This window comes from Ictalurus furcatus, chromosome 25, assembly GCF_023375685.1.
Source record: "Ictalurus furcatus strain D&B chromosome 25, Billie_1.0, whole genome shotgun sequence".
Classification (NCBI taxonomy): domain Eukaryota; kingdom Metazoa; phylum Chordata; class Actinopteri; order Siluriformes; family Ictaluridae; genus Ictalurus; species Ictalurus furcatus.
Window position 1 is genome coordinate 4,879,013 of NC_071279.1, and position 19,425 is coordinate 4,898,437.

Genomic DNA, 19,425 nt, shown 5'->3' on the forward strand with positions numbered 1-19,425 from the left:
CACAAAAGCCTGCTGAAGTTCAAATTGTTTACTGCTAGATATCAATCCCTTTAATCCTGATCACAATTTTTCCCAAAACCAAGAAAAGTGGAAAAACAGACTTGTTCTGGACAATTATGGTGAACAGATGAAATTCACTTTGTGGTCAAAGGTTCGGATGTGTGGATCAGTCCTTTTGCAAACAGCATCTCTGCCAAGGACACCTGCAGAACGACAGTCACACGCTAAGAACATTAACAACACTGACTTTGTTTACACATGGATTATATGAATCATATATTTAAAACTGATTTGAAAAACATTAGTGAGATTAAGAGTGGCAAAAAAAACCCCCAAAACATCACAATATGATATACATATGATATACAAAACAAAAGAAGAACACTGGATAGAGATGGCACAGATTCAGTACAATAAACAGCGGCTTGGAGAAAACATCAGATATTAGATCCTGTAACACGTGGCAAAAATGGAACTGATTTGAATCTGGAAATATCTACGTAAAGAGATTTGACTTTTTTTTTTTTTCTTTTTTAGGACTAATTTTGTTATATTTATACTTTATTATATTCATTATATTTACAGTGTGGTTTACAAGGTGATATTTATATGAAAGAGTCCAATTGTAAAAACAAAAAAACTACCAATATCAGACAGGTAGCGGTGTCGGCTAAAATGATGATATCATGCCATCTCTAAAGGTGGAAGTGGGTGTTTGAAATGTTTTTAGCTGATCTACATATTAAGACGTAATACAGCAGTTGACTGTCAGTCTGGAGATGCATTTAAGCACGTGTAAATGCACTCGATTAAAACCTTTTCAAGATACAATCCAGACACACAACACATGAAATGAGCAGGTGGGGACAAACGAGGCTACGTGTTACCTTGTCTTCTGCGGAGTCACAGGGTAAACTTGACACCGTGACAAACTTCGGGTATGAGTGGATCAGGAACTCCACCGCGTCTGTGTGCTACGGGGGACAAGCTCAAACTGAACAAAAAGCAACACGCCAGCAATGAAAATACACAATACAGCTTTAAAAAGGTCCAAAAACGAATGCAACTCCTAAATGCTGTATATTCCTTTGATTAAAGGTATTAAAGTTGGGCATTTGTTAGCTGCGCTGCTGTTTCTGAAGCTGTAGGAGATGAAACTGATTGCTATAGGGTGAAGTTTGAGATAAACAACAGTTCACTGATGAAAATTTTTACCCAATCTCAGGAACCACTGGGAGATGAGCAAAACTCGCAAAAAAACATGATACTGCGGCAGAGAAAACGCAGAGCGTGTAAGGGTGAATATGTAGAGCGTATGTTGTAAATAATAAAGACAAAATTAAGCCCATGTACTTTTACTCTCATTGGTTTCTGACTTTTCAGACACCTTGTATCATTTAAGTAGGTTTTTTTTTTTTAAAGGGCGATTTGTCCAGGTGAGTGTATAAAAGACACTATTAAATAATAAATTTTAAAAAAGTATGTAAATGAATTAAACAGAAGCAGGCTAGATCACTGAAAGTACAGTAATCTCTGCTTCCTCTGTACTTTTATTGCTCACTGTGTTTAACCAATCAGTTATCACTATCCCCAGGCTTGCTCTGATTGGCTGCTGCCAACCAAAGAGAACGAGAAAGTCCATAGCAATCTAATGGTATATAAACAAAATCTGAAATAATGTCACTTTAAACACTTTGTGTACTCATTTTCCTGTTCTTGTTATCGCAGTAAAGTAATAATGTACTCTGTGCTGTAGCTCATACATGACGGTTCCTTTCCGCTGCTAAATGAGAGAACGCAGACAACGGATATCGTAAACGTACCGATTAAGTGAGTAGTTTTCACAGAAAAGCTTCCTGAGAAATAGGACACTACAAACTGTTTATGATACGTTACTCATCACTACAGCACACTGCATCCATATGCTCTTACACACACTTCGCAGCTCGTACCTCTGCGTTCATCTCCATGCACTTGAGCTCTGCTTTGTGATAAACTCTGGAGTTCTCGGTGGTGTAATAGAGATGAACCGCCTCACCGTCGCTGCACAGTCTGTGTACAGTAGCACATAGAGAAGAGATTTTTAATCCAAATCCATCATGGAGCAACGAAAGGCCTCAAATTACAGAAGACCAACAGTACACTTACATCCATATTTTGTATATGTATGTATGTATGTATGTATGTATGTATATATATATTACACACACACACAGACACATATATATATATACATATATATATATATATATATATATATATATATATATATATATATATATATATATATGTATGTGTATATATATATATATATATATATATATATATATGTGTGTGTGTGTGTGTAACCAAATGTATGAAAAATGACTATAAAAAAACCTGTGTTTCTACATTCTCAAAAAAAAAAAAAAGAGAGGTACTAAACTATACCTTGTCGATGGGGTGGTGTTCTCAAGGGTACACTTAGGTACCTTCGGTGTGCATCTTTTATCTTGAAAACTGCATATAGTGCATCTTTAGCATCTTTAGTGCAAATTACAGTCCAATTATGTATCTTCAATCATTTTAAAAGGTACACTACATACACTACCGGCCAAAAGTTTACACACTCATTATTTTTTATTTTCTCCACATTTTAGAATAATAATAAAGTCATCAAAACTCTGAAGTAACACAAAGGGAACTATGGGAATTATGTTGTGATAAAAAATCCAAAATAAATCAAAATAATTTAATATTTCAGCATCTTCAAAGCAGACACTCTTTTTGCCTAGAATTTCCAGAAATGTATTCTTGGCATTTTCTCACCCGATTTCTTGAGGAATCTCAAGATGCTGATATGCTTTTTAAGCAGTATTCATCCGTATAAAAATATACATTTTTTGTAAAAAAAACAAAACAAAACAAAACATTAGTTTTCTAATGAAAGAAATGAATACATCGGCACCGATTTCAAACATTTAATCACATACCAGCTTTTTAACATCATGAGAAACATTTCAGTCGAGTGTCCACAAACTTTTGACCGGTAATGTATATCCAACGTGTCCATGTGAAATATAACAGTAGGAATAATTCCTTCAGGCTACCACACCAGCGACAAGTAAAAGTACAATAGTATTTTTTTCCTTTCCTTTACTCTATCACATCATACCTTTTCTAGACTCACTGCTTTTACACCTGGGATGAAATTCTCCTGCACTAATCACTAATTGCTGAAATCCTGGCACGGAAAAAAGAGCACGTACCTGGCGATTCCTGCGCGGAGGAGTCTTATTTTGGTCGAAGACTTCATGTGCGTGTTCAAATCTACAACCTCTCCACCCTCGAATCGCACAGGAGTGCCGTACACACTGCTCGCTTTCTCCGCTAGACACACACACACATACACAAACAGCTGTTAATAATCACATTACATGCTGTACTCTCACATTTTATCAGGTTTGATTTAGCTGAAGTTAACCTGTAATCATTTTTAAATGTTTATTTTACAGATGAGACCCAATTTATGAATAAATTTGTTCGTATACAACTTTTTGTTTTAAAGGGAGGCCCATTAACTTTCACCCCCAAATTAAGCCTGGCTAGCTATCTGTAATGCTAATAGAAAAATTCTTTTGGGATATCATTTGTCACATAAAAGCTTTTTCTTTCCAAATAAATCTGAATATATGGGAAAAATTTAGCGAAATTAAAAAAATAATAATAATAATAAATAATTTTAAAAAATTGTCTTGGCAAGCATTTCAAAATAACCATCTACTCTCTAAACACACAGATGTGTTTGGCTACCCAGCTAGGTTAAGTCTTCCTCTAGCCCACATTAACTAGGTTTTAGCCAGCACGAGAGGAGGAGGTCATAGCAGTTACCTGGAGTTAGCACAGGTGGCAGACAGTCGTGCAGAAACTCGCGTGCTTTCTGATCCACAGCAGCGTCCACCGGAGCATAGGACACTAACTTCTTCATTAAACCCTCCATGTGGGACAAAAATCTGTCTCTGCGTGGCTCTTCCTATTCACACACATACACACACACACACACACACACAAACACACACACACACCATGAAGGCTAAAGATTGTTGCAGTTAATAAAGCTAAATCATGCCCTTGCTTCACCATGTCCTAACTAATTTGTATAAAATAGAAATAAGAGGTTTACGTATACGGTGCTTTAAAATGGACTGAATGGGTTAATTCATCGTGTGAACAGAAGACACTCACCTGTCAAGTGGAGAAAGAAAAAAGAAAAAGACAGAACCACCAGGAATATCAACAAAATTACTCCGTACAGCTAAAGTGCATCATAATTACACTCAGCATCAACTACTAAACAAGATTTTAAACCAATGAGAAGTCTCTCACACACACACACACACACACAAAACAGTCATGAACTTGGAGCTGTAACAAAGTTGTAACTGTTCACGAGTCTGCTCTTAAACCCAGCGAATACGTGACGCCATTTTAACTTGGCTTTAATTCCATATGCAGGAAATGAAGTCAGTGCGTGCTCGAGTAAACGTAGAGTGAAATGAACACGACACCTTGTCAGAGTTCTGCACTCCCATGTAGGTGAGGTAATCAAGAGGAAGTCCCTTTCTAAACTCCACATCCTCCTCCATCGCCATTTCCAAAGCAGCTGGCATCACCTGAGGATTGATTGGAGAAGCTAAAAACTTGCACACTAAAGTTCTAAAATAAATAAATGAATGAATAAATTTCTGGGATAAACGTGACAGAAGGTACCTTCAGCAGCAGATCACCCCAGCTGTTCCTCTGGTACGAGGAGATGGTGATGTGCAGGGAGTGGGCGTCTGGGAGGCAGTTGCCCTGGTGAATAAACCCACGAGGAAAATACAGCAAATCACCCTGCTCCAGCACCACGTCCAGCTCCACGTTTCCGATCTCGGACTGACTGAAATTAGCTGAAGGATGAGGAACGATAAAGAACGATGCCGTCTTTAAGATCAGGGTGAATCCGAAAACAAATAGGTAAAACCTCTGCATCGGTACCGATATCAAATTTTGGTATGCGGTGAACTGAAAGTGACTTACGGCTCGACACGAGTGATAACACGTCATCTTCAGACCTAGGGAGATGTAGAACGATGACGTTAGTCTACAATGCTAAAAAAAAAAATGAATCATCATGATCAATATGTTTAATTGCGAGGTAACGGGTGACTCACCGTGGGTTATACACTCTCCAGTGCTTCTTCCCTTCCAGCTGCACTACAAACGCCTCAATGTCGTCATAATGTGGTGCGAATCCCTGTGTTCCTGCTGGTGTTAAGTACCTTCACACACACACACAAAACACTGATACTAAGAGTCATCTCTCAGAAGAGTCAGATGAAAACATCAGAGTGCACGAGCAAGCAGTTTTATTTTTCAGTTGAAGTCATAAGTTTACATACCCCTTGCAGAATCTGCAAAATGTTAATCATTTCAAAGCGATCATAAAAATTTAACATTGTGTTTTTTTTTATTTAGTTCTGCCCTGAATAAGCTATTTCACATAACAGATGTTTACATATAGTCTACAAGACACAATAATAACTGAATTTACACATATAACCTAGTTCAAAAGTTTACACACCCTTGATTCTTAATCCTGTGTGGTGTTACCTGGATGATCTACAACTGTGGTTATGTTTTGTGAGAGTTGTTCATGAGTCCCTTGTTTGTCCTGAGCAGATAAACTGCCCACTGTTCTTCAGATCCTCCAGGTCCAGCACATCTTCTGCAAATTTGACCCCTTTCCAACAGTGTCTATATGATGTTGAGATCCTTTCACACCGAGGAACTCATACACGACTATTACAAAAGGTGTAAACGTTCACTGATGCCCAAGAAGGCGACAAGATATGGTAAGAGCCAGGGGGGTAAACTTTTGAACAGGATGATCAGTGTAAACTGTTATTATTTTGTTTAAAGATTCCCGCCCCCCATTCGAAAGCTACGCAAGATATTTATATGTTTCCCAGAAGACAAAATATCATGTGATCCCTCTAATTTCATTTTATTTTTAAAAAAATATTAAATACAAAATATTTAGCGGGATCTGCAAGCCGTACGTAAACTTGTGACCTCAACATAATGGATTCCTCGATAATAAAGCCCGGCTGTTGTATTATGAAACCGACGTAGTTCTTCATAGTGTACACAGATTCTTGGCCCCTGCTTAAGAGTTTGCTTTAATCAGCGGTTCCTCTTACACGTTGGCTCCTGCCATGCTGCCGAACTTTTCCTGCAGGATGGACAGAACGTTCCACACGGTAGAGGAGAAGGCCTGAGGGTTCAGCATCCGCAGCGAGCAACCGTTCTGAGGGCAAACACAAGAAGCGCTGCTGTGGTAACGACAGAAAATGAGGCATCGGAGCTACTCAGAACAGTGACGTGCAGAACGGTGACGCTCGTTTGTAATTAAACGGTTACATTTACATTTATTCACTTAGCAGACGCTTTTATCCAAAGCGACTAACAAATGAGAATGAGGTTAAGGTGAAGCATGTTAAACCTTGCACTGCTCTGCTAAATGTCAAGCGGTTGCGTACAAACCATTTCATACCTCATAGAAATCCCACACCGAGTAGGGCAGAGCTCTTCCTGGAGGATTGTGTGTCTCTCTCTTGCCGTCCGTGTAGCTCGTCACATCCAGATTCACTCCGTACTGGACATCATCCTGGAAGAGAGCACGCAGAGGATTAATACTCTCAACAGATAACTGCTGTTCTAACACCGTTTCAGATACTGTCATCTGCACAGGAACAATCTAACGTCTGATTAATAAAACATGACAAGTCGTGCGGTTATAAAAATTATCATCAACAAACAGGCTGGTGTAACGCTCACTATTTTTCCAATAATCTCACGTCTGAAAGTGTTTTATTCCTCTCACTATCACAGTAATTTGACTGCAATTTTTTATTTACGAAAAAGAAAAATGACAAGCTGTGCTTGTTTTTTTTTTAATCCATGGCACACTACACTTACTGTTGTGGAACATCTGTGAAACCAGGAAATTGTTTCCTATTATCACTTATTTTTACTTGTTAGAACAGCTAACAAGCTATTCCCTCATCAGCCTCTGCTTTTTTTCCTCTTGAAAATAATAAGACAAAAACAAAACAAGGCATGCCACATAGAAACAAGAAAGCCCAAAGTCGTCTGTCCTCAGTATTAAAGTCCTCTGTTATGGTTAAATCATGTGCAGCATCTGCCCTACAAGCTGTTACTCTAGATATTAGAATAAGTGCATTAATATACAGTGGGACACAAAACGTCTGAGACCACACTGAAAATCTGGGATCCCCCAGATAGGGCAGTGGTGGCTTGGCGGTTAAAGCACTGGGTTACTGATCGGAAGGTCGGGGGGTTCAAGCCCCAGCACTGCCAAGTTGCCACTGTTGGGCCCCTGAGCAAGGCCCTTAACCCTCTCTGCTCCAGGGGGCGCTGTATCATGGCTGACCCTGTGCTCTGACCCCAGCTTCCTAACATGCTGGGGTATGCGAATAAAAGAATTTCACTGCGCATGTGTGTCATTATCATTATCCCCCAACCCCCAATTTAAAACAGAAGGTTTTAGAATTTTGACATATTTAAAACAAAGAACGTAAATGTTCAACATCTTGAATATAATTCTTGATTAATCTTCAAAATTCTTCCTTATATTTAAATGTAAGCAAATTGCTGATCAAATATTGATCATGTTAACTGCTTTGTACAAAAGGTCTGACTTTCCTCATGTCTAATCTCTACCGAAGTGCGTGTTCAGACGATTTGATCTAAAATGGATCATAAGGTTTTGCACAAACTTGTGGAGGTCATACCAGCTCGAGTGCATGCTGTCATTAAAGCAAAAAGGGAGACGTACCAAATACCATGAATCTCTGAAATTCATGTAAGTATTTCAGAGATTCTACTTCATGTACAGTCAGGAAAATACAGTGATCGTCATAATCAATAGGTTTATCATTACACAGGATAAATTACATTTCTCAAAATGCGGTCAAACTCTGCTGTTGAGAAAAGGCCCTCATAGTAGTGTGGATTCTGGCGTCTGATCAAGAGGGGCTTCTTCTCCCAATTATCCCTAGAGGAAAAAAATGAAAAAGACAGAATTATACTTAATATCAGTTTATATTATCAGTTTATAATATCAGTTTGATATGAAGCTTTTGTCGTCAGCTCACTTCCACTGAACTTTTCTAAGCTTTTACATCATCAGATGTGAGAATTTATTAACTCGTGTGCTTAAAGAAACTGTGTATGTATATGTAGAAATTTGCATAATTTTGCCTCTGTATTCCACCACAATGGATTTGAAAGTTTAGCCTTTTTTCCCCCCTCCATTTTCACAGACTCAAAAGTAACTGGACAAACCAACAATCATAAATATTAGGATTATTTTGAATAATTGGATGGCAGGACTGTAATTCCTAAGCGGTTAAAGCAATATTTTTGTTAAACCTCTAGAATTAAAGCTGAACGTCTACACTGCAATCACGTCTTGAGTGCTTCATTTCAAATCCACTGTGGCGGTGTACAGAGGCGAAATTATGCAAATTGTGTCACTGTCCAAATACTTATGGACCTCACTGTGTGTGTATATATAATACATACGTACAGCACGCAGATGACGATTATGTGCAAGACAAACAGATCCATGTTTTAGGTGTGTAGCTTCTAAAACAAAGTTAATAATATTGTGAATATTATTTTGATATTATTTTTAATAAATGTCTGTGCGCTGTTCAGGTCTTATTTTAATGGTGGTTGTGTACATGAATTGAGTTTGCGACAAGACAGAGACATCACTGGTTCTCGGTTTCAGATCAGCAGGATTTCTGGCCGAGAAATGAAAAGGGTTGTGTGTGTGAACGAAAGCTGTACCTGAAGAAGGTTTTGGCTGAAACAGGATGAATGAGCCACTGAAACAGGATGTTCGCTCGCTCCCTGCTGTTGTCCACTTTACCCAGCTCAGTGAGAAGTGTGTGAAGTGTGTCACTGTTCACTCCATCGGTCCCGTTCGATGCTCGCTGCTCCTCCTGCAAAGTCATTACGCTCCTTAAACGTTCCAGCTAACCACTCTGGTATTTATCTTAAAGCGAATCACTCACTAAATATTATAAATGTTCAGTTTCTACAGGGGTCTCCATACATAGGGGAAATTAACACTTTTAAGCAAAATCTCTTCTTAGCAAAAGTTTTCATACTTAGTTTATAGTATATTTTTTTCAGATGGTTTTTAAGAACACCTTTTTGAGTAGAACATACTCAAATCATTCTCTGGATCGGGAACCTGTCGCGAGGTTACGATGGACTTCAACAGGAAACATGGCAAGCACATCACACACACACACACACACACACGACACTGCCAAATTTATTAACCAATTCAGAAAGACTGGAAGTGTTGCAGACCAACGAGAAGTTTACGTCCACGAACACCCGCTGACGAAGGCACAACCACGTGGTTCTGGCGTACACAGTCCCGTACGTATAGAGACTTTTGGGACACCATGTATATTTAAACTAACAAGAAAGATATACATTTATGAGATATTTTAAGTCTGGACCCCCGTGAAAGGTCCTGGGAGTTTCAGAGGTTAAACCATGAGATAAAGCACTGAAAACTCAGTCGTACAAGGTCACAAACTTACATCGCCAGGCTCGTCGTGGTTCTCCTCCTCCTTTGTCTTTCTCTCCTCTGGGATCCTTTTCAACTTTTTCTTGGCACTCATGCTCGGATTTAATCCGGTCTGCTTCCTCTTCTTCTTTTTCTTTGCTGGAGAAACTGAGGCCTGGTGATAAAAAAAAAAAAGGAAACAAAATAACATTGAAATTGACTTACTATCAGGTTTAATGTATTTCACTCACATTTGCATCTCAATATGTATTGTGCAAACTGGAAAAAAATCAGCTACACATATTTTATGCACTGATGTTTTTGTTTTTGTTTTTTAACTTACACAGTGCCGGTCAACTGATACACTGTAGAGTAAAGACAGTAACAGCAGAGTAAAAAAATCACAAAGGAATTTGTTTTAAACTAGAAATAGTAACATTCAGAGAGGAATCATGTGGAGCCGAGTTATGCACAATTCCTTTATTTACACAATTCCTTTATTCATGTCCTGATTTTGGTGTTTTTCTCCTTCTTCCCATAAGAAGGCCTGAATCACCTCCTGTTTTTAAATAAACTCTTCACCGTCTGATATTTTTAGTCCCTTTCATATAGACGTCTCAGGCTTGACAGGCAGAGGACACGTCTCGCGTTAAATAAAGAATTGTTGACGGCTGACACTAAAGGGCATTTAGTCATTTTCTGCTTGCAGGTGAGAAAATATTTCTGTCCATCACAAAACTTTATGAAACTCTGAAAGCTGTAGTGATGTATGCTATCATTTTGTCTATATAATGTCTTCATTAGGGGTCTGTACCATGAAGCTGGGTTAGGTGGCTAGCCAGGTAAGCGGCAGTTTAGTTTGTGCCAACCCTGGGTTTTAGGTACCATGAAAGTGGCTCGACTTTTACCGGTGTTCATCGCCATAGCAACTTATGCTTCATGGCTGGCCTTCTCCGGAGCGGGTTATGTTCTGGGTACGAGAACTCAAACCCAACTTGGACCAATCAGCTGTGAGCAAAGTGACAGAAGTGACGCAACCAGTTCAACTCCCCAGCGCAGACTGTAAGAAGAAGAGCACTTCGCAGAGAAACATCTAATTAAAACATTTTACATTTATATTAAAAGAAATGACATGAAAGATTTTGGGGTTTTAAGTTTTCAATCTGTTTATTCTCATCGTGAGTCTAGAAAAGTAAACGTACGCATTTACACAATCAGCAACGTTCCCGAGCTTTAGCAGCGACAACGCTGTTGCTTTTTGCGGTTAGTGTAGGTTTAAATTCCTCCTCATATTTCCGCAAATTAATTTCTTGCTTTTCAAACGGAAGTGTGCACACCCGCACTTCCCCATGTTCAACGCTATTGGCTGTTCGGTGCCGACATCACACGTTTATGTGCACGCCCTCATGGACTAATCATAGCTTAAGGATCAAAGCCTGAGTTGACAGAGTATGTTGATAACCAGCGTCATGATACCAATAAAGCCTGACTGGTTTGCTTTGGTTTTGTCAATTCGAAGCTAAACCCGTAACCCTGAGTTTTTCAACTAGCTTCCTGGTACAGGCCCTAGGTATCCATTAGAAGGTAAACAAATGTAAAAGCTACAGTTAGTATAAACACTCACCTGATACTCTTTTATGATACAATATTGTGTAGTGATTGGAATAAATAAATGTATGATCCAATATCATGTGTGACTATATGACTTATCATCCCAGCTGAAAAAAAAACAAAACAAAAAAAAACAATAAAAACTATCACAGAATTTGTAATGGTTATAATGGGAATTGTATTGGTTTTAATGGAAACTGTAATGGTCCCTGTGGGTCTCTACTGGTAGTTTGTTGCCTTCTATTGGTGGCATGTTATGTCTAGTGGATACCATTAAGGACCAATAACGGTAATGGTTTTAATGGTTATCTGATGGGTTGCAATGGTATTTGTAGTGGAAATTATTCAGATTTCTGTGATGGTTTCTATTGGGTTGGTTGGTTTTTTCAAGCAGGGATGCGTGATGCAGCATTGTGGTAAACTGTGTTATTAGAAACACATCATTATATGAGATCATATTTGGTATCACGACAATATCGCAAACCGTGATAAACTGTTCAATTATCGCCCAGTCAAAGTCCAATAAAAGCATGCGTACTCACACAGTACTGTCTTAATCTGGAGAATACATAAGGAACAATTTAATAGGAGCAAGAATAAAATAAACTATTTTAACCATAAGTTTCTAAAGTAACGTACAAGTACTAACCTTATTTTTATTAATTGTAGTTAATGCTATTTTGCTTTATTTGGCAGTGTGTATCATTTATCCACATCTGCTCCAAACTGCTAGCATTAGTTACTGAAAACCACATGAACCCACCTATGCTAATGTTCCACACGCTATACTCCAGTTTAAACCCATATCTACCTGTACACGCGCTGTCTTTTCTTTTTCTGACTGATAAAAAGCAAACGCAGACATGATCCTCTTCATGCTGCCTCAAGCGCCGACACGAGACAAGGTTGCCAGATCCCAGAAATCCCTCTCTCTACATCTTCCTAGTGGATCCTTCAACATTTTTACAGCACGAAGCATACTTTCACCCATCAGCACGAATAAAAGCAACTCCCTAAATATGCAATAATCCATCCATCCATTTTCTGTACCGCTTATACTACAGGGTCACGGGGAACCTGGAACCTATCCCTAGGAGCATGGACAGGATGCCAATCCATCACAGGGCGCAATCACACACACATTCACACACTCTTTTATACACTACGGACATGCCAATCAGCCTACAACACATGTCTTTGGACTGGGGGAGGAAACCGGAGTACCCGGAGGAAACCCCCACACCACGAGAGAGAACATGCAAACTCCACACACACAGGGCCGCAGAGGGAATCGAACCTGGAGGTGTGAGGTGAACATGCTAACCTCTAAGCCACCGTGTGCCCATATGCATTAATGCTGTTTATAAAAATAATAAAACATGGTAATCATGTAAAGGTCTTTAATGAAGAAGAAAATACTAAAGGGGAGGAAAACAGAACATAGAAAATGCTGCAGCTATATATTTCATTAATCTTGAATAAAACGTTAAACGTGCATTTTAAAACATTTTTGTGTCCATCACAATGAAAACCATAGAGTGAAAGGTTTGCAATAGCTTAAAAAACCCCAAACTAAACCAACACCAACATGTCACAGGATGTGATGTTGTTTGCACTCATTCCTCACATGGTTTATATGAAACTGCCTTCTTTAGGCTACATTTAGGATTTCTTTTTGTGTTTTTATTTCGACAATCTCAAATCTGATTGTTCATAAGGTGCTGATTAATTTTCTATAACAGCAGCTCTGACAGCAATTCTGACTGAAGGAGAAATCACAGGTTTATATTGATGCACTTGTTCTAATATTATTGTTGCTATAACAGCTTAAATGATTGATGCACCACATGAGCTAAGGCTAATAATAAAAAAAAGACAGATAAATAAGTAAGTAAATAAAATTCCACAATGTGCCTTAGTGGTTAGCACGTTCGCCTCACATCTCCAGGGTTGGGGTTTGATTTCGGCTGCGGCCCTGTGTGTGCGGAGTTTGCATGTTCTTCCCGTGCTGTTGGGGTTTCCTCTGGGTACTCTGGTTTCCTCCCCCAGTCCAAAGACATGCATGGTAGGTTGTATGGCATGTCCAAAGTGTCCATAGTGTATGAATGGGTGTGTGAGTGTGTATGTAACTGTGCCCTGTGATGGATTGGCACCCTGTCCAGGGTGTACCCCGCCTTGTGTCCCATGCTCCCTGGGATAGGCTCCAGGTTCCCCGTGACCCTGTAGGATAAGCGGTATAGAAAATTAAATAAATAAAAACAAATATCATGTACTCCTTTATATGATGAAGTCTTCTGCAGACATTTATTTAACATTAATGGAAGGAGTCTCCAGTGTCAGAAAGTTTTCCAGCACGGGAGATTTCAGGACTGAGAACTTGGCACTTTCCAGTTTCTCAGTAACATAAGCTGAGTTTTTGTCTTAATAACTTAATACCTGAGGGAAATAATGTTTGACAACTGCTGTAACATAAGTGTTAACAGAAACTTGTCCTGTAGACAGAAGTTCCATAACATTAAATAACAAAGCACTACAAAAGCAGGACGTGTTGTTTAGTACCGAATTAAAAATGGTAATTGTTGGCAAATTAAAGCAGAATAAAACACACTGGACATTACTGGAAACGAATCATAACACACAGCATCACACCACCCTGCCATGGATTATTTCCCTCTAACAGCACATCCCGTTGTGATATATTCTTTACATAATAAATAGCACAAGCAGTGCAGGGGGATACATAAATAATAGAAAAGAGTGTCTTTTTGAGACCTGGCAACACTGGCCAGGACATTTCTTCTACGTTTAGAGTTGTGCACGAACATCGTTACTTTACTGCCACCTCGTGTACCGGAGGTTAACAGAGAGTTCATGTATAACAGCTTTAAATGCGGCTTGGCAGAGATTGTACAAAATTTTGTATTTATATATAAATAAAATAAAACTATATACGTATAAAATATAGTGCACATCTGTAGTTTACGAAGGCAAAAACATCGAAATGTGTCGTTCTTTTATTTCCTAATAACTAACTCTAATTCATTACACTACATTTCGACGTTGAGATTAGTAACCGCTAGATGGCGCCATTTTAGCGCTTAAAAACAACAACAACAACCTCATATATTTACCCAGAATTCATCACGGACCTAGTGTTTGCATAGCTGATTTAACAATGCAGCAGCTCTGCGTTCTTTTTGTTGCCTACCCGTATTTCTACAAATTCCAGATCCTCGTGTATGACTGGCTACCTCTTCTCAGGGTATAAATCCATTTAACCAATCAAATCGCAGATGTTCGATGAGATTAACCAATCCCAGCGCAGGAAGGGCGGGACGTTTCGGAGTACGGGTGGGCAAAATACAACGCAGGGCTGATTTTGGCGTTTGCCGTGGAAGCTTTCCGAGGCAGACTGAACGGGCTGAAAAACAAGCGGATGCGTGTGCACGGCTTTTTCGGGATCAGTAGCACAAGCGGCTGTTCTTCACCGACCTGCCTGGGTGTGATGAGGTGTTTCCGCATGCAGAGCTTCAGACCGGGTAAGAAACCGAGCTCACATTTCTCCCACTGCTACGCGAGCTAACTGATTAGCATAAAGCTAACTGCAGTACTTGCGTTGATGGGGATAGTTCTGCATTGTTATAAATGATATGCATGTTATTTATATTTATATAGTCATGTATGCAGAGATATTAGTATTTGGCTGCGTATTTAATTCTCATTCTACATTCCTCAGTAAGTAATAAACAGTAAATAGTGACTGTAGTTAGTGTTTACTATTATAGTGACTGTTCATGCATTAAATATATGGGTTAGTGAGAGTGTGTGTGTGTGTGGGAGAGAGAGAGTGTGTGAGTGAGTGTATACATGTGTATAATCGTTTTAATGGTTTGACTTCACATGTGCAATCACTGGTATTATCTCTTCCAGTAAGATCATCATCATGTCCTGTCCAGTTTGTCCAGTACAGCTCCATCACCTACTAAAACCTGTCTGTAATTTGCTGACTGTGCTGGACTCTGGACACGATGACCCCCTGCAACATGTATATTTAAATCTGTCTGGACTTAAATGACTACTACAGGTCTCACATCAGCACCGACATTGCTGAGTGTCAGTATACAAGTCATAAACGCAGGTCTTCAGACCTGTATTTAGTGCTCTTCGGCTACAGTTGTGCCCAAAAGTTTACATCCCCCCCGGCTCTTGATGTATCGTGTTGCGTTCTTGAGCATCGGTGAACGTTTGCACATTTTGTGATAGTTTACTAGTGTACGAGTGCCTCCGTCGTCCTCAGTGTGAAAAGATGGATCTGAACATCATATTGAGACTTGCTGTAAAATATGTAGGAGATGCTGGAAGAGTAAAGAATGTGCAGGACCTGGAGGATTTTTCTGAAGGACAGTGGGCAGTTTAACTGCTCAGGACAAACAAGGGACTTATGAACAACTCGCACAAAACATAAACAAAGTCATTGATCATCCAGGTAACGACACACAGGATTAAAAATCAATGGTGTGAACTTTTGAACGGGGTAATTTTTATAAATTCAGCTATTATCTTGTCTTGTGGACTATATGTAAACATCTGTTATGTGAAATAATAGATTATTCAGGGCAGAACTAAATAAACAACAACATGGGATTTTTATGATCCTCTTATTTTGTTAACAGTATTAAAATTTAGCAGATTCTGCAAGGGGTATGCAAACTTTTGGGCACAACTGTATATTATGATCTGATCACTTGTGTCACTTAGAGTCATCCGGCTGCGTGAGTAGTGCGAGTAACCAGGGGGAAGGAGCTTGAGTAAGACTGGGAAAGACTGTAATGATGAAACTGCTCGAGAATTGGGATTATTTATAAGATTTAAAGTTCTATATACGCACACACACACACACACACACACACATGCGTGTACGTATATCGTGTGTAAGCAGCACTGTGCATCAACCTGTGCAGATACAGCTGAAGTTCATCACTTAACGTTCACATCAAACATCAGAATGGGGGAAAGTGTGACTTCAGAGATTTGAACCGTGACGTGGACGTTTGTGCCGGTCGGACTGTCTGAGTTTCCATCTCCTGAAGATCTCCTGCACAGAATGGTGCAAAAAACAAAAAAGCATAATTAGTTTTAAGTCCATATTGTCGATCCCTACTACACACGCGCTTTTCCTTTCCCGCTGTTATTTCCCCGGATTCGAGATGCTGCCGTCGCTCCTTTTTACAGACTGAGCACAGAATCCACTCCTTTCAGTGGATTCTCCGAACAAGGTGTTTACATGCAACGAATTTCCGATTAAAACAGGCAGAGTATAGTCTTAAAGTGCACCTTGTATGCTTTCCCAGATATTACCTTTCATGTAGTGTGTTATAGAGCTGTTTGTGAATGTAAAAAGTCTGCAATGTTTAAAAAATCAAAGCGCACGACAAATGGAGTTGTTGTCTCCCAAAAGAAGGAATCGATTCTGAACAGCTGAATCGAGTCGTTAGTGATTCCAGACTTTACTTCCTGTAGTAACCTACGTAGGTTCGTAACAAAAAGCCCCGCCTCTGGTCTTCATCGGCTACTCGCTGACACACGGAGCTATAACTCGTTACGGTAGTGGGCGTTTCCTTTTTGAAACACGCTTACAGCGGTAGACCAATCACAACAGACTGGGACATCTGACCAATCAGAGCAGAGTATGCTCTCTGGAAGGAGGAGTTTAGAACGAATCCTTTAGAATGGATCATTGAACGAGTCGTTTGTGACACGGGGGCCGGGGGGGGGAATGCTGCAGTTTTTTTTGATCTTGGATGCATGTAAATCTATTGTATGAGAGCTTTAAAACAAAATTAGGCACGTTTCAAAACCGTAATAGGTGCTGTTTAATCTGTATCGGGCAGTCGGATTGCGGCGTTTACGTGATAATACTAATCAGAATATTACTGGATTCTGATTAATGTCGGAGTATTGATGTGCATGTAGACGTTGTCAGTGAGAGAGTAGAGCAGAACGGCAAACCGGTTCAAGCTGACTGGAAGGCTATGGTACCACAAACAACTCGTCTTTACAATCGCGGTGAACAGAAAAGCATTTCCGAATGCACGATACACCAGACCTTCAGGCAGTTGGACTACAAGAGCAGAAGGCCACGTCGGGTTCCTTTTAATGTCAGTGTAAGACAGGAATCCGGACAGTTGAAGATTCACCAGGTCTTCAACTGTCCAGTCTCAGTAATCTCGCATGAATACAATCTGGACGTACGCGGTGCGCATTCGGACAGCTCTTCCGCGCCAGTCCCGTTGTTATGGGATAGTGCCATGTGCATTGCTTCCATATTGCAGAATCTTGGCGGAAGCAGTAGGTCTGACAATTCAGACATATTATTGCTTTTTGCCTACTGTAGAGGAAGGTAGTAGGGATATTCAGATGCAGCCATAATGTCGTGGAGCATCGGTGAAACAAGTTAGTTCCTGTTTTTATTTAAGATGTATAGTCAGTTTCTTTTCTCTTAACCCTGAAACCTGTTATGTTGTCCCCCCATCCCCCCATCTCAGCTCATGACTCACCTGACATTAGTAATCGCATGTTCCAGTGTGCAGCGATTACACACGGACTGTTGTGTTCAGTGCTGAGAGGATGAAGCAGGCTGCTTTTGAATTTGTTCGAGCAACACGAATCATAAGAGTCATGTGTTTTTCAGATACAGCGTCGGTTCAGTGTGTCTCACTGGCGTCTACATGGTAAATGAACTGACTTTAAATATTCTGTAGCATTTTAAAAATAACTGTAGCCTAGTAAGTCCTATTATCTATAATAGGTGGACTGTGTTATCGTGATATGTGCGTTATTGGTCTTTATACCACAGCGCAGTTGAATGCTCGAATCTGATTGGTCAGAAGGTGTGTATTATTTTCCTATAACAGTGCAGGTAGATCCGGCTGTAACCTGAACCACAGCTTTATATCAATGCGCTTAATAATAATAAGAAGAAGATGACGTTATTGTTTCTATAGTAACGGCTCACACACAGAGACTTGTATATAATAATGAACAGATATTAAAATTACGTTGTTTAACAAAAGTAAAAGAAAGCATAATTGTTGTGGCATTTTTTTGTTAGGAGACATTTATTTAACATTTACCGAAGCGGTCTCTTGCTGTGTAACAGTCACGGTGCTGTGTGAAGTTTATCAGCACAGGAAAGTGTTCAGGACGGAGCCGTTTACACTTTCTGGCTTCTCAGTAAAATGATGAGCTGTGGGGTTTTGTTTGTTTGTGCTGGTGAGGAAATGTTTATGGTAGTTATAGCGGAAGTGAGAACAGGAACTAAATTGTAGTGCTGGGTAAAAAATATCGATTTTCTGATTGTAATCGATCTTCAATTTAACGAAACGGTATGGTGTCGGGAAATCCCCGAATCCGTTCTTAACACTTTACCCGAGAGGAAGTGAATATCATGTTAGTCGTCTCTCGTCCTGAACACGTCTCCATCTTTCGTGTTTTGAATTTTGAAAACGGTTTCATTTCTTAAACGTTTCACGTTGTTAATGAATTTCACTGTTGCGCGTTTACAATGTTTTTATTTATTTTTTTACAGTAATGTGCAGTTTGTGCTTACCTCCTGTGCGCTGTATGCACATATTTGATTTCTTGTTACAGTGTTTGTTACTCAAAGTACAAGTAAAAAGTAATTAAACATAATTGTGTGGGCGTAATTGTTAAAGCAAATGTGTATTTCAGTAATATAGCTAAGTAGGAGGGTTTCAGTCACCAGCATTAATATTAAAACATGGATTCCATGTCTGCAAAACTAACATTTTAAATGAAATATTCGATATTGAATCAAATTGAAACCATATAAATAAGAATCGAATCAAATCGCTAAATTGGTCGCAATACCCAGCCCTACTAACCCGTCTCTCGAACGTTCCACAACACTAAATCTAACTATAAACCATTAAAACTTGCGAAGTTCCGTACATTAATAAATGAAACGTTCTCGTCGGCAAGTCGCTGTGGTGTGGAATAACACCCTCCAGACCATGCTGTTATGTCAATAACTATATGTAAATGACATGTTTTCCTCCTCACCCAGCCAGCATACACTGCAGCGCCGGTTGCTGCCTAACGTTGAGTCTTATGTTTAAGAAGATTCATCAGGTTAGTTGTATTGTAGAAAGATGCTGTAG

The 19,425-nt window shown here is 39.5% G+C and overlaps 2 protein-coding genes across 4 annotated transcripts in view; one reads left to right on the forward strand and one right to left on the reverse strand.

Moving 5' to 3' along the window:
- Positions 1-13: 13 nt before the first annotated feature.
- On the reverse strand, positions 14-12,290 carry riox1 (ribosomal oxygenase 1). Of its 3 annotated transcripts, XM_053614036.1 has the most exons (16): positions 12,057-12,289; positions 9,978-9,999; positions 9,669-9,809; positions 8,899-9,053; positions 7,999-8,098; positions 6,575-6,688; positions 6,222-6,328; positions 5,193-5,300; positions 5,059-5,093; positions 4,750-4,928; positions 4,548-4,652; positions 3,871-4,012; positions 3,249-3,369; positions 1,953-2,052; positions 888-974; positions 14-203 (listed from the first exon to the last, which is right to left on the reverse strand). In XM_053614036.1, the coding sequence occupies exons 3-16, from the start codon at positions 9,747-9,749 to the stop codon at positions 135-137; spliced, it is 1,503 nt and encodes a 500-aa protein (XP_053470011.1). In that variant the 5' UTR covers positions 9,750-9,809; positions 9,978-9,999; positions 12,057-12,289; the 3' UTR covers positions 14-134. The 3 variants fall into 3 exon arrangements, with proteins under 3 accessions (XP_053470011.1, XP_053470010.1, XP_053470012.1); XM_053614035.1 differs by lacking the exon at positions 9,978-9,999 and having other exon boundaries at positions 12,057-12,290; XM_053614037.1 differs by lacking the exon at positions 9,978-9,999 and having other exon boundaries at positions 12,009-12,139.
- A 2,315-nt stretch (positions 12,291-14,605) lies between these two features.
- extl3 (exostosin-like glycosyltransferase 3) overlaps positions 14,606-19,425 on the forward strand; it is a 32,289-nt gene continuing 27,469 nt past the window's right edge. Inside the window, exon 1 of the mRNA XM_053614008.1 lies at positions 14,606-14,784. The gene's annotated coding sequence lies outside the window, so the exon portion shown is untranslated. The remainder of the gene's footprint in view (positions 14,785-19,425) is intronic.